At 42.7% G+C, this 13,373-nt stretch overlaps 2 protein-coding genes across 8 annotated transcripts in view; one reads left to right on the top strand and one right to left on the bottom strand.

Annotated features, from left to right (window-relative positions):
* Nucleotides 1–3,344, bottom strand: part of LOC107265070 — a 21,613-nt gene extending 18,269 nt beyond the window's left edge. Inside the window, exon 1 of the mRNA XM_025082548.1 lies at nt 2,808–3,344. Within this exon, the coding sequence (XP_024938316.1) occupies nt 2,808–2,948 (141 nt within the window). The 5' untranslated portion in view covers nt 2,949–3,344. The remainder of the gene's footprint in view (nt 1–2,807) is intronic.
* Nucleotides 1–13,373, top strand: part of LOC107265051 — a 67,638-nt gene that overhangs the window by 34,023 nt on the left and 20,242 nt on the right. For 6 of the 7 annotated variants that reach the window (XM_025082535.1, XM_025082538.1, XM_015734028.2 and 3 more), the window contains one exon: nt 12,919–13,091. In XM_025082535.1, coding sequence (XP_024938303.1) covers nt 12,919–13,091 — 173 coding nt within the window. Of the gene's footprint in view, nt 1–7,272; nt 7,490–12,918; nt 13,092–13,373 lie in introns of those variants that run through there. The other variant, XM_025082537.1, reaches the window with a different exon arrangement.

Raw genomic sequence — 13,373 nt, 5'->3', positions numbered from 1 at the left:
TTTTTTTTGGGGGGGGGGGGGAAGGGAGAATTTATTTTTTCATTTTGACTGTCACATTCTTTGGGGTTCATGGTTTTCGAGATATTTTGGACAGCGGTCGCATATGACGTATCCTTCGATAACGACAGTCTACAGAGTCCATCAGATTCGCAGGACGCTGAAATTGGCACAATTGGTCTATTGCCTGTACGATCTAGCGAGAACCTTCTCGAATCGAATTCAACCGAATGTTTCACTGCTGGCTATCGGATTGTATAGCTATAAATATCCCACACGCCATTGATTTATGTCTGTCCATTCCCGTATGGCTTTCCTCTCTAATACTCCCTTGGGATACGATGGTAATGTTATACAGCGAGAAGTCAAGATACGATCCAAAGCAACGTATACCTCTACTGTGACGTGCAAATCGAAATTTGATTTTTATCCTTAGGATTAATTTGAATTTTCATCATACTTATCGGTAACGATATTACTTTCGAAATTTATGTAAATTCGCCGTTTTGATATATATATTTAATTTTAAGTAAAAAAAAAAGTCCGGTGCCGGGGATCGAACCTGAATTTTTTTGCACGTATCTAGCCATTACTCCATACACAATTATGTCCGAATTATGCACGTACATATAGTTACAATATTTTGATAACGTCAAAAATTATTATAACCGTATATAAATTCCGAAAGACAAGAAAACGAAGTAGCACAATGATATTTCTCATTCGATACTATGTGGATTCTCCTTTATCTCGATGATATAAAATACCAGCGAATGATCCAACCGCAAATCCACTCGGCTTTTATCAGGATATAAAGTGGATTCGCAACTCGTTCGGATGGCTTCCCACAAAAAAAACCAGCACGTATCCGTAGCAGCATTACGTGTAAAAGAATCATTGAAAGGATCGAAATGTCCCGAAGGAACTAGAAGTTACAGCCGAGACATCCCAACAAGTATTTCTTTTTTTTTTTTTTCCCAATAATAGACAAAAGAATTTTATTATATCTCACGTAACATTTATCATTGAAAACCCTATGAAGAGACGAAAAAGTCGTGCAAAGCAATTTTTCGTACGAATAAAGTAATAGACAGTATATATATATATATATTCTAGGAGGATTTCTTTTACGTTTTTTTATGCATCTTTCACCTTTCTCTCTTATTTTCACCGTTTCTCCGACTATTCCAAAAATTGCGAATCTAGATGAAAAAGACTTCCACGTGGCCGGGCACTGTTACTAAAAAAATCCTACATTCACCCCAACGACTTTTGCCCTCACATGACACCGGGAAACTCTCCCTCGGGTCAGCGTGATTGATGACACATTAATGATTTAATTTCTCACATGTGCCAGGCAAAAAGGTCACCCGTAACGACGGCAAATCAAGGAAAATCTAGAAAATAATTGAGCATGAATCTGCCATAACTTCTTTTTTTTTACATTAACTATTCTTTGATCGACCAGAATTTCAATAACAAAACTGTAAATAACTTGAGAGATATGAAAATTTTGATAAAAACCAGGCCGTCAACTTAACACGTGTATAAACATCTTCATACACGATATCACCATCCTAATTAGAAACTGCTGTTAAATAAAGTCGGACTACGTAAGGAAATCAGCGTTACACGGAAATCGGAAACCAGGTTGGCTGCCTCTGTCATTACTGCTGCTCTTGATGGTTATCGATCAAAGGAACGTTAATCGTCTCGTCGACGCCTCCGTTGTCGTATGCCGACCCCAGTGACCTCTTCGGGAAATCCGAGCAGTATATTCAGCATGCTAAAGAACCTTTCAGAAACTCCGACAACCTCGTGACACGTAAACGCGATTACACATGGATACATTGAATAGCGACAGGCACCCCAATTCAAGTTGGAATTCATTCGGTGACACGAGGGGTTTGTTATTAATTCGCGTAAAATTAACTAACCGTGACATTACGAATGAAACGACCTTTACAGGTCGAAAGGTCGCGTAATTGAGGTAATCATTTTTTTTTTCTATCCGTACGAATTTTAAACTGTTTTTTTACGACTCAATAAATACGTTTTATTATATAACGTACGATCAGGCTTGAGCTGCCTTGATTGAATACGCATTCTTCCCTTATTGCATTTCCTGGCGAATGCAGCTAGATGAATAATGAGCCAATCAGTGCATACCGCAGAAATATTATAATGCGTATATCAAAATGTTTATGCGTATATTATACACGGCGCAAATGGGGGACGTTAACGATGCACCTAATTCTAGATGACAGTTACTTGAAAGATGTGTATATATATTGTAACGCATTTCCTGGCCTACGTTCTATCCGCGACCCCAACGTGGCATTCCGCGGATCCCTTGGGCGCCAGGTGCATCCTTGCACCAGCCCGACTCGTCGGGCCTTTAATTTCTAATCCGCGGCACGTCAATTCCGGGAGTCTTCTCGACCGGATCTTCCCGCTAGCTCCTAACCCGTCATGGTAGAGGGGAACGTGAGGGCGGCGAGTATCTACAGGAATCAGCCGGCTTCTTTGGTAATGACTAGCACGGTGGCATTTAATTCCAACAATGGCCCTTTATTTTGCCTAGGTAAACGAGTACAGTCGGGTGATGTATACGAGCGCGGCTCTATACAATTCTAATACACAACGCGGTCGCGGAGGTCATCCCTGTTGACGGTGGTCGGTTCAAATCTGCAACCGCCAGGACCCGTGGCGAGGCCCGCGGCCCCCCACTCCTCGTGCCAAGATGCACCGGCGGATGCACTTCATCGCCGGCTGCATGACTTCGGGGCGGTCGCCTAAACTACACTTACCGAATCTTCCGGTGAACCGTACCTTTCTTCCTCGTCGCTCGGGTCGTGGTGGCTGGCAATTTTCCTCCTCGTCGGCCGTCTCCACCCTCTATTCTCCGAGTACCGTAGGAGCGCCGTCGTCGTCGATAGATCCCATTCCATATCACGTCCGGGAAAAAAGCCACGTTGCACAACAGGTCCTGCAACCCTCACACACTCTCACCACACTCCAACCAGAAAAATCGCGATACCTTATCCGCCGATTTTCGGTATTCCCGATCCGCGGTTCGAAACGAAGTGGGCCCCTTTTTGCCCCCCGGCCCGAGGATTCCCGAAGAATCCCGAGTTCACCCGAACTCGTGCGTTATCTCTCGCCTCGGTCCGCTATCCGCTTTTCGGCGCTCACCGCCCGCCAGTCTCCGGGCGGCGCCGATCTTACCCGAGTCCGCCCGATTTCCGGGCTCGGCGGTGCCGGTTTCTTTCCCCGGCTTCCCCTTGCCACGAATCTTCGTCGGCATCGGCATTCTCTTGGCGGCTTTCGTTGGCGACACGGCTCTCCGTGCCCCTACGCTTTTATGTAACTGGCCGTCCCACGGACGCCACGTTACAATATATATATATATATATATAGTGAGGTTGCATTGTCTATTAATAAATACGACACTCCCACGTGGCGTGTGTGAGGTTGTACCTAGTAGTGATTTCATTGTAATTTTAGAATGCAACGCGGTTACCTAAGTATGAAATATTAATTAATAAGGATGAAAAAAATATTCCGGTAGCTGGGATCGAACCCGTGTCCCGTGGGTGTTATATTCTACCTACTAGACCGTAATAAATTGATAAAATTATAGATATCTACAAATTGTTCCACCACATCCACGGTAGTCTTGTTTGATGAAATATTTATAATATTTCTAAATATAGTCACTGAAATAAATCACGCAGCTGTTCGGCACGAGATTACAATCGTTATCTGTATATAATTTCAGTACGTAATCAGAGATAAGAACGTCGTTATCGCTTGAATTCTGTAGAGATAAAAAATATTTTTTAATAAAATCTTAAATTTTAGCTGCGACACGTGAAAATCTCGGTGACTTTGGCAGATACGTGGAAACGTAACGGGCATGGGCGGAGGGTGGTAATATAGTCCTAGGGGTCGGTAACACGTGTATAGAGGAAGAGGTACATCTTGTGTGGTGTAAACATACGTGCACATACTCAGGCCATGTTAGCATGTAATGTACATTGTGTATAGTAACTGCACAGTAGTTCCTACACCTACGGCTGTAGAAAGGGATAGAATTTGGTTTTGGTACGCTTAGTACAGTTACACGTGTACGTATACGTAAATCCGGGGATAGCATGTAGGCTTACTAGGTGGTAATCCCAGCATATGAGGTTGACACAGGGTCAGCGGGCTAGAGGTTATTTCGAACCGCGAAACGTCCCTTAATATTCAATTTACTTGAAGCTCCGCGAAAACAGCCCTTAACGAATTACCAGACCTTGACTCATCTCCTGTGAAATCTTGTGCCCCAAGGACCACGAGGCTCCCTTCGAATTTGCTTGTCTCTCAAAATCGAGGCTTTACAACTATTTGCATTTCAAGTCCCTGGGCAAGACCCTGTCATTCTGCCGCCACGTCAAACCTCCCCCCCCCCCTTCCGGAAAAGCGAAAAGCTTCGATCGTCTGCTCTCGTTGTCTCTGACACCTCTTCGTAAGCTCCTACGGGAAAGTATTTTTGTATTTTTAAATTGACGTAAATTTCAAATGAAGGGATGAAACACATGGTACAAATGAATTAATGGTCCCGAGGGATGATATAATTTATGGATTGAAAAATGGCAGGGTGCATTTTTGTCAAATTTATGATATCAATTTGGGATGCTGGATCTTCGTCGTCATCCCTCTTTAAATGCATCTACGTACCAGTCTGACCTACCTATACCTATCCCACCTCCTCTTCCAGTTCCACCCCTTATCCCTCCATCTCGACCATTAATTACGTTGAGATGCACCAGTGGTGCACCGGGATTGCCGCAGTGCACTCAAAATCGACTTTCGTATTACGACACTTACTACTCTCCCGGAACTACCCCTAAGTACCATCCCTTAAGGTCTCGCCTCGAATCAGCACATATCTCGAATCCTTTCTGCTTACAGTCATCTACTTGCTTCCTAGCGCAGATCCGTCTTGATCGTTAACAGTGCGTTACAGGCAATGCACTTTACCATCCTTAAATATTCATCCTAGCTGCTCAGCCGCGTCAGGGATGCCGATGACGTATGAAGATCACAAGTAGATTTTGGCTCCCTAGAAATTTCTAAATTACCTCTGTACCTTGTGAATCGAAAAAAAAAAAAAAAAACAGAAAATACGATTCCGCGAAAAATGTACACAACACATTTTTTCGACCCTCCAACCACGATACGACTGTTCGTCGCGGTAATATAACCCAACCTAACCCAACCACCCCCTCTTCGGGCACGGAGATCAAACAATTGCAAACAAGTACTCGTCCCTCTCGCTCGCATGCGAGCCACTCGTTTTGTTCGGTTCACGTGGTAACGAAAGGGTGTAAAACCAGGGAGATTTTACAGTGGTACGCGAGAGCCACTCTCGCGTTCCGCAAACCCTCTCCTGCCCCCTCGATTCGCTCGTTACGACGGAAGCTCAGTCGGAGCCCCAGGACTCCGACCGAGCGGTCGTTCACTCTTTGAAAAGGGACAGGTTCCCACCCAGCCCGTAAATGATCTTGATTCCCGTTTCAGCGGCGTCCACCGATTCTCCACCGATTCTCCACCTACGTAACCCAACATTATACAGGGCGGGTATCGTCCCTTGAGACATATTAGGACAGTCTGGGGTTTGCGCGATATATATTTATCGGTCGTCTCGAGACTCATTCAAGGGTATTTTCCATCGTCATCCCTATAATCCTCCCCATAATCCTCAGCATAATTCCGACGCTCCTTATGTCCTTTTCGCCCTTTTCGCTAAATCAAATTGCATTGTACCCCGGTTGCGAAATCTTTCACGGGGAGAATCAAGGACTTGCGGTGGCTCGTATCAACGTCTTGAGGCTTATGCTTCCTATGCTTGGCATTTATGCGCTTAGCCTTGACGCTTCCTCCCTTCTACGTCTGGCATTTAACGCGCTTCGCAGCCTCCGCTGTCTATGCCCGGCATCCGGTCCCTCGCCAGATTCTCCATTCTTGGACGTTACTGGCGTGACGAACGAAAAGTACAAAGTCGAGGACTTCTTTGCTGGACGTGTAAGTGGGCACCTGCGCCACGTTCCCCGTAACGTGAATGTAATGTCGCACGATTAGGGAAGTAATAAGTGGCCATGAGCTCTCGCGTTTATGCTCATAGCTTTGCCCTACCTACTTCGAACGAAGCATCCGTAATGCTTTGGTCATACACCGGGACGATTGGTCGATGCAAGGCTGTGCGTTGGATTTGACAAATTGTGATAGAAAGAAATATCGACGGGTATTTTCATTTGAAAATCACTCGTATATATCGTAGAGTAGCAGCGAACCTGACGAAAAGCTTATAACTTGTAATGGATGAAAGCTTCGGTGAAGCTTGGATGTACCAGAGCGTAAAGTTATGCAAATTGAAGGCTCTTCTGGAATTTTAATTATTTTTCGACTAGCGTTTATATTTAATGAAAATTCCAACCATGGATAGCTCCTGGTTTGCTCGACTTGACGATCCAAATTTTTGACTTTTTCACGGCTTTTCTTTTTTTTTTTTTTTTTTCAAAGTCTCCCATACTGCTTTCATATGGGTTACAACGTGTCTCGAGGGTCGGTCAGGTAGTTTTTCCTTTTAATCGACCCTTTTAATTAAAAACTTGGGCCACCAGTCTTTACGCTACGTCATAGTTATAATCTATGTCTCTAGCTGGGTAATAGTTTTGGTACCTGCTGTATCTACCCTCGAGGTAAAATACTACTTACGAAAGATTTGGAATCTTGCCAGCTGTAAAAGTAATGGGTATAACGATTAGAGACGGGAGGTGGGTCTTCTCTCGTGCGTGGGAAAGATAAGGGAGAGGAAGAGAGAGATCGGGAGATGCTTTTAACAGCGTCTGATAAAATAACAATAGCTTTCACTAATAGAATTAGCCGATACCATTTACAAAATGGACCTATACTATTTGAGTAACGTCACCCTGATTAAAATTTAACCTCTATTTTCTTACCTTTCTTTTTAATCTATTGAAATCGATTTTATCCCTTGACGTAATCAGATATGAACTGAATGACTTATTGGGCATTCAAATATTTTTCTTCAATTTTCAATTTTTATCTACTCGTTATATACGATATTTGTTAATCGATGCTTATCCGATGTTAAAAAATCAATTTTTTTATTTCTATTTCTATCTAGAAGGTACTTGGGCTCTTTCATCTTATTATGTCATACACCACCTGCCAGAAGTTGAACAAACTTTTAATTTGCCCCACTTCGCGTTGCGGACAGCTTCTACAGGGAATATATTTGCAACCCCCAAAAATATCCGAGCTGCTACGAATCACGAGGCACAACTCATTTGGCTCACGCCGAGGGGCGAAATGCCACTGCCGAATAGTACCAACCATCCGGAACAAAAATGTCATATCACAAGTTTCCCGTCCGTAAAATATTACATCAAACATTCATATGAAAATATTCCGAGGATAGGTAGGTGTGTGATGTTAAAAAAAAACAGATAGTATTAAAAAAATTTGTTTAAATATCTATGCGAGCGAATATAATAATTGCACGAGATATTGATAACAGGGATAATTAATGGTCAAGCTAATCATGGAATTATTGGCGCTTCGCGTTAGCATGACTAAATTACAAAGGGATTCGCAGAACGTCGATTTATCTGTTATTAAAATCCTACTACTGCTCAAGGGATTATTCTCCAAAGACTCATTACGAATTCCCCATTGTCGTATTACGCCCAGTGAAACACCACGACACCATGTTCACCTCCAGGCTACTGCACGGCGCATACAGCTTCCTGTCTGGGAATTAGCACCCTGGGAATCCTCAATCCCATGATTGGAAATCAACTGCAAAATATTCATCAGAGATGGAAATCGGCCAATATAGTACCGGACGATGAGATAAATGAAAAAAAGAAAGAGAATTTCCTGCGGAGGAACAGGTACCGAAGACATCCTGATGCAATTCGATGCCTTTCCATTACCTGCCAATCCATTTCGTTCCATTTCGTTCCTCCCAACCCTCTAAATAGCTCAAGGAAAAACATGGAAATTAAAAAAAAAAGTATATCCATTGAAAGCCCGTTTTTCGAAAAAGCCGAGTCTCCACTTTTTCAAATATACAAAGCAACCTTTTTTTTTTTTTGAAAAAAAAATAAATTTGCCTAAAATTTCACCCTCTCGTCTAGTTAAAATTAAACGCTTCCAATATTACTGGAGTATTACCGTAACGCGCGAGGGGTGGTCAGCGAGGTTGAATAATTCTATAGGTCGAAAGGGGTTGAAACAGGCTGTGCTAGACGACCATCCATCAATGTCCGGCAGCCGCCCCCTTCATCTTTCTCCATCCTCCTACGCAACGAGAGTAACCCTCAACCGCACTATTAGACCCTTGCTATACCTATATCCATACGCCAATATACTACATACCAAGGGATGTTTCTACGTCAGTCCTGAGAACGATCTACAAAAGGGTAACAGCCAGAGGACGGTCTTCCAGCCACCCCCTCTTTTCATCCCCCCCCCCAAAAAAAAAGTAACCACCCTACCCCAACTTCAACCCCTCGTATCGGCCCGACTAGCGAATTGTTATTATACATAGACGTTCCACGTTAATTTACACGACGTGTACAGGAATAATGAATCGAGCACAGTGACGCTTTAGGCGTCGCGACGCCAGTGTGATTGACGTACCTTCTGTCAATCGAAAAAAAAAAATTTAATAATGCTTCATCTACCCTGACGTTGTTCACCGTAATTTGGTTGGGATAGATAAACGATATTGAAATCGTAATTTTTGTTTACTTGTAACAGAAAAAAAAAATTCTATATTCCTAACTTTCAATATTTCAATCTCTTACATGGCTGCTTTCATTTTAATCGATAATACTTCATTTCAGATATTTACGTCCCTCGGGCGTGCTATTTCCACTGATATTTCTCTATATCTTGATAGCGCTTTAGAATTACACAGAATATCTATATCTATAGATACCCTCGTGTCTATACATCAGCCTGTCCTATCTCGGTAACTTCTAACCGCGGATCTGGCTTGAATTTCGCGAACGGTGATCCGAAACACGATCGAGCACTTTACGAAAAGTTTTCCATCAGCATCGTCAAATCGAACGTATTTCCGTAGCATTGAAATAAAAGGTGAAACTACTCGACGCGTTCACGTTCGATACGAGTAATTCCCGCAAAGCCATTATACGCGTTTGCCTCCTGAGTTCAATTCGAGCCAAAGTCAATGGAAACTATATGGGATATCTGCCGTGGTAATCCCAGGCATATTCGCGTTTAGTGAGCGTAACGTCAATCACAACTTTACGCTTACAAGGGATGCTGCGTGCGCTTCGTCTCGTCAAGAATTTTCAGGGTTGCCCGAAGCACGATCAATCTTAAGATACAAAGCATAGAATAAAAAAAAAAATAAAACAACAAAGGGTGAAATTTACATATTTTACACTTTCAAATCATCATCCCTCTCAAGATCATTTTACGACATAAATACAGCCAGGACTTGACGTCACTTCCGATTCGTACAGTCTCAGACAAAAGGAAACACACGCAAGCGACTTACCAGGACTCTCATACCTTCTTCACAAGTCCTCAAGTCACCGTAACAAACTGACCACCCCGTAGTTCGCTGCATCCCTGTACACCATAAGGGATGCACGTAGCAGCGTCACTGCGTGACATGCCAGAAACTGCGCCTGGCCTGCGCCAGATTGCTGTGTAATTAGTTCCAGTGGTTCTTGCACCGTCGCGAGAGACAAGCAGGCTTGTTTGTCAGGTTAGGCTATACGGCCCACTCCCTTCGCTCATCCTCGTATGCAAACAAACGGGCAAGTCTGACTAACACACTTTGCCAAGGGGATATACCCTCGGGGAGGGGACGTACTACTCGGAGCGAAACTCGTAACGCGGGTCTGACCGTTTACGGAGATTGACTACTAGCGAGGCTGCTACCTGCCTCTCGGGTAACCTGACTGCCAACAAAAAGGGACATTGATAGATGCAGTAAAACGCCTACGTCACCCCCTAACAACGTTCCAGTGAACGCTTCGATGTACATCGTCTTATTTTTTTTTTTGCCTTCGATTCCTCCTACCATAAGTATTATATTTTTTTTTTTTGGTACATATATATACTGTACGTATATACAGCATAAGATTTTCTTGTAAGCTAATGCGAGATACGACGGTTGGCGTGATAAAAAGAGATTCGTCTCATTTGAAAGTCCTAAGTCTGGGCATGGTACAGGATTCTGGACATGGCGAAGCTTTACTTCGAAATTCTCGCGTCAAACTGTTTTACCGACCATTATGGGGAATACGTGCAAAGCGAGCACGGGGTTAACGTTCAAACGGCAAATTACCTGGGATTTATGATGGGCGGCAGCTCGCTAAGGTCTCTCCCGTTTATACCGCTGACTGTCATGCTGGTTCGTGGCTGTAGGGCCTTAGGTGGGGGTTATGCCGGTATTAAAATTAAACTTATTTAAATTAATGATCGTCGAGCAGACTTTATTAAATCCTCTAACAGCATTATACAAAATCTTCTGTCCCTTCGACGTCACCCCCAGCCAACATTTTGTCCCTTTTCATTTACATACTTTCACCCTCCACCAACTGGCACGCTCTTGGGCTGACTACGGCTTTCACTGTTTCCCGTCTCCTGACGCTTGGCTCGTAAAGTCGTACGACGTTGCCACTTGTTCGCAAATGCATGTTTTCCTAGCGGCTCTTCATTCTGGGGGAGCCTTTTGTTTTCAACCCTCGTTTCATTATTGGTACTGCAAGGGGTTACGTGTATGACTCTTAATATTTTTGACTCTGCGAATTTTAAGAAATTTTTTACACTACACGGATGGAGATGGTCGATATATTTTGGACGGTCACGCGATGCAGGACTGAGAACATGGATGTTGTAATCTTGTGGAGGATCCTTTATGAAGATCACGTTCCAAGCTCGTAAATTCAAGCGGAATAATTGTTGTGCTAATTGATACGGAGGGTAGCCGAGGGTTATTGTATCAAGGGAGCAACCTGTTTTCAGAGTGGAAAATTGAATGGTACCCTTTTTCCATAGGAATATATATTCCGTGCGTACCCTTTATTACAGTGATCATCAAATCCCAGCAATGTATAGTCTGAATACAAGGTACTCAAGTTGGCTAATTAATTAGGCAACAATGCGTGTATCTTGAAAAAAAAAAAATATCCGAATGCGAATTATTAGCCAAAGTTTTAAGTAGCACGAACAAAATTGCAGTGCTGTGACAGATGCGACGACGTTCTTCGTTAAAATCTACTGCAATACAGTACGTAGACATAGTAGTAGGTACAGTGAGCGTAGAAAATATTTCTACAATTGAAAGGAGGCAGGAAAGCCATTATAATTATTCAAAGTCTTAGCTAACTGACAAGTTTGGAATATGGTGGCAGCACTGTCGCGTGACGCAGGTGCGCGTACTGGTTACGGCAGACAGCAAGGGATTTCCTCGCAAATTACAGGCTTACTTACTGCAATTACAGGCCGCCCGCTATCTCCTATTATTTATTATTGTACGTGATTTGTCGCTACTTAAGCCAGTAGACGTAAGCGAGGCTGCGCGCGGTCGGATAATTTAAAGACGTCAGGAGCGTCGCGACGTCCAAGTGCCCGCGGCTGAATGCACTTTTTCTCAAGGAGCCGAGAAACGGAACGAGATTATAAAAAGACTGGAGAAGAAATTTTCATTTTTGTCACATTTATGTTTTATCTTCCCCACTGAGTATACCTTATTCTATCAAAAGTTCGTAATTTTGATTTTGACATTTTTTTAAAAATATTAAGTTTTTCAAATCACCCGTCAAGCCTTCTATAGTTATGGAAATAAAAGAAAGTGCGTTGAGACTTCACGAAGAAGGGATCTAATCAGAATTTGTAATTACTTTTTTTTCCCTCAAATCCTCAGGGCGATTTCATTTCCGGTTTGCCTTTGTATTTTTTTTCTCACCATCCCTTTGTTCCTCAGTCTGTTTGGCTTTCTACCTAAGGCTCTCTGAAAAGGGTCCATAACAAAAGTTCACTACTGAGGTAGTAATCTGGACTCATGAAAATTTCAGTGATGCTGTAATCTCTTGTTACGGGACCGAGAGTCACTGAACGTTATGAGAATTATACAAAAATGCAGTATCCACCAAGGTGCAAGTTCGATACGACGAATTAGTCTTTTTTATTTTTTTCTACGTTTTTTTTCAACGGCTGACAAATGGTTAATCTGTCTCGTGCAAGGATCTATTTAGAGGAAAATTGTGTTGAGAGCTTCATACGAAATTGAAAATTTTTTTATTCTATCACTGTACTTAGATATTTGCTCCTCGTACACACCCAGTACCCAGTGCTTTTAGGCACGATCGTTGGTAACCATGAAAATCGTAAAATCTACTTTGCAACGTGTCACCTTTAGTTTCGATGGAATTCAGACAATGGTAAACGGAGCACCCATCCGCGTCACTCGTGAGTGTCGAGATAGAGAAACGCGTTGAAACGACATTTGCTGGTGAAAAAATATCCTAAAGTGGTTCCAACTGGTTATGGCGTGTACGGTGCGACATAAGTGACGCGAGTGGGCACGTAAAAGCTATTCGAAAAGAAAAGAAAGGAGAACTGGTTTGTATTATTTTACAGGAGGGTTGGTAGCTTATTGTCGATCGAATCCGAGAGGAATGAATTGGGGGTTGGAAAAAGAATTGACATGATCGATCGACGATTTACGTTTTCAATTATTTTTTTTTTTTAATACTACTTATATTTTTTTTCATTGTCAAACGATAATTGTCTCGAGTAGTATGTAGATGTCAATTTTTTTTTTAAATTTCATAAATACAAAATTACATTTTTTTACAGATGGCGGAGTCGTAGGTGGCTCCAGAATGGGTCCGGTGGTGACTCCTCATACTCTCGAACTGACTGCACGTGGTAGGGTGACTCTACAGCTCGCACCACCGGAAACAGCACGGGCTTATCTACCCCCGGAATATCGTCCCGGACGAATCTACTCGGATACGGATTCCGAAAAGGTGACTCTACGATATAGAAAATTCATATAGTTCCCTGTAGCTCGTGTTCGTATTATATAACCTATGAAAATAGTACCTTACCCGTACGACGTTTATGGGTAATTTCAATATTTTCATATACGAACCAGTAACGCACGAGTTGGCAGTACAACGCATGGTCGAACTCATGCAGTAACAATTTGAATTAATAATTAATAAAATTATCAAAAGCTTAAAATCCGAATGAAAAATTTGATGAAAAAGTGTACCCCCCTTAGAATTTCACTGAACCCCCAAAAACCT

Source organism: Cephus cinctus, unplaced genomic scaffold, assembly GCF_000341935.2.
Source record: "Cephus cinctus unplaced genomic scaffold, Ccin1 Ccin1_scaffold0215, whole genome shotgun sequence".
Taxonomy (NCBI): domain Eukaryota; kingdom Metazoa; phylum Arthropoda; class Insecta; order Hymenoptera; family Cephidae; genus Cephus; species Cephus cinctus.
The sequence above is the reverse complement of the archived record's forward strand: the minus strand, read 5'-3'. Positions and strand labels throughout refer to the sequence as shown.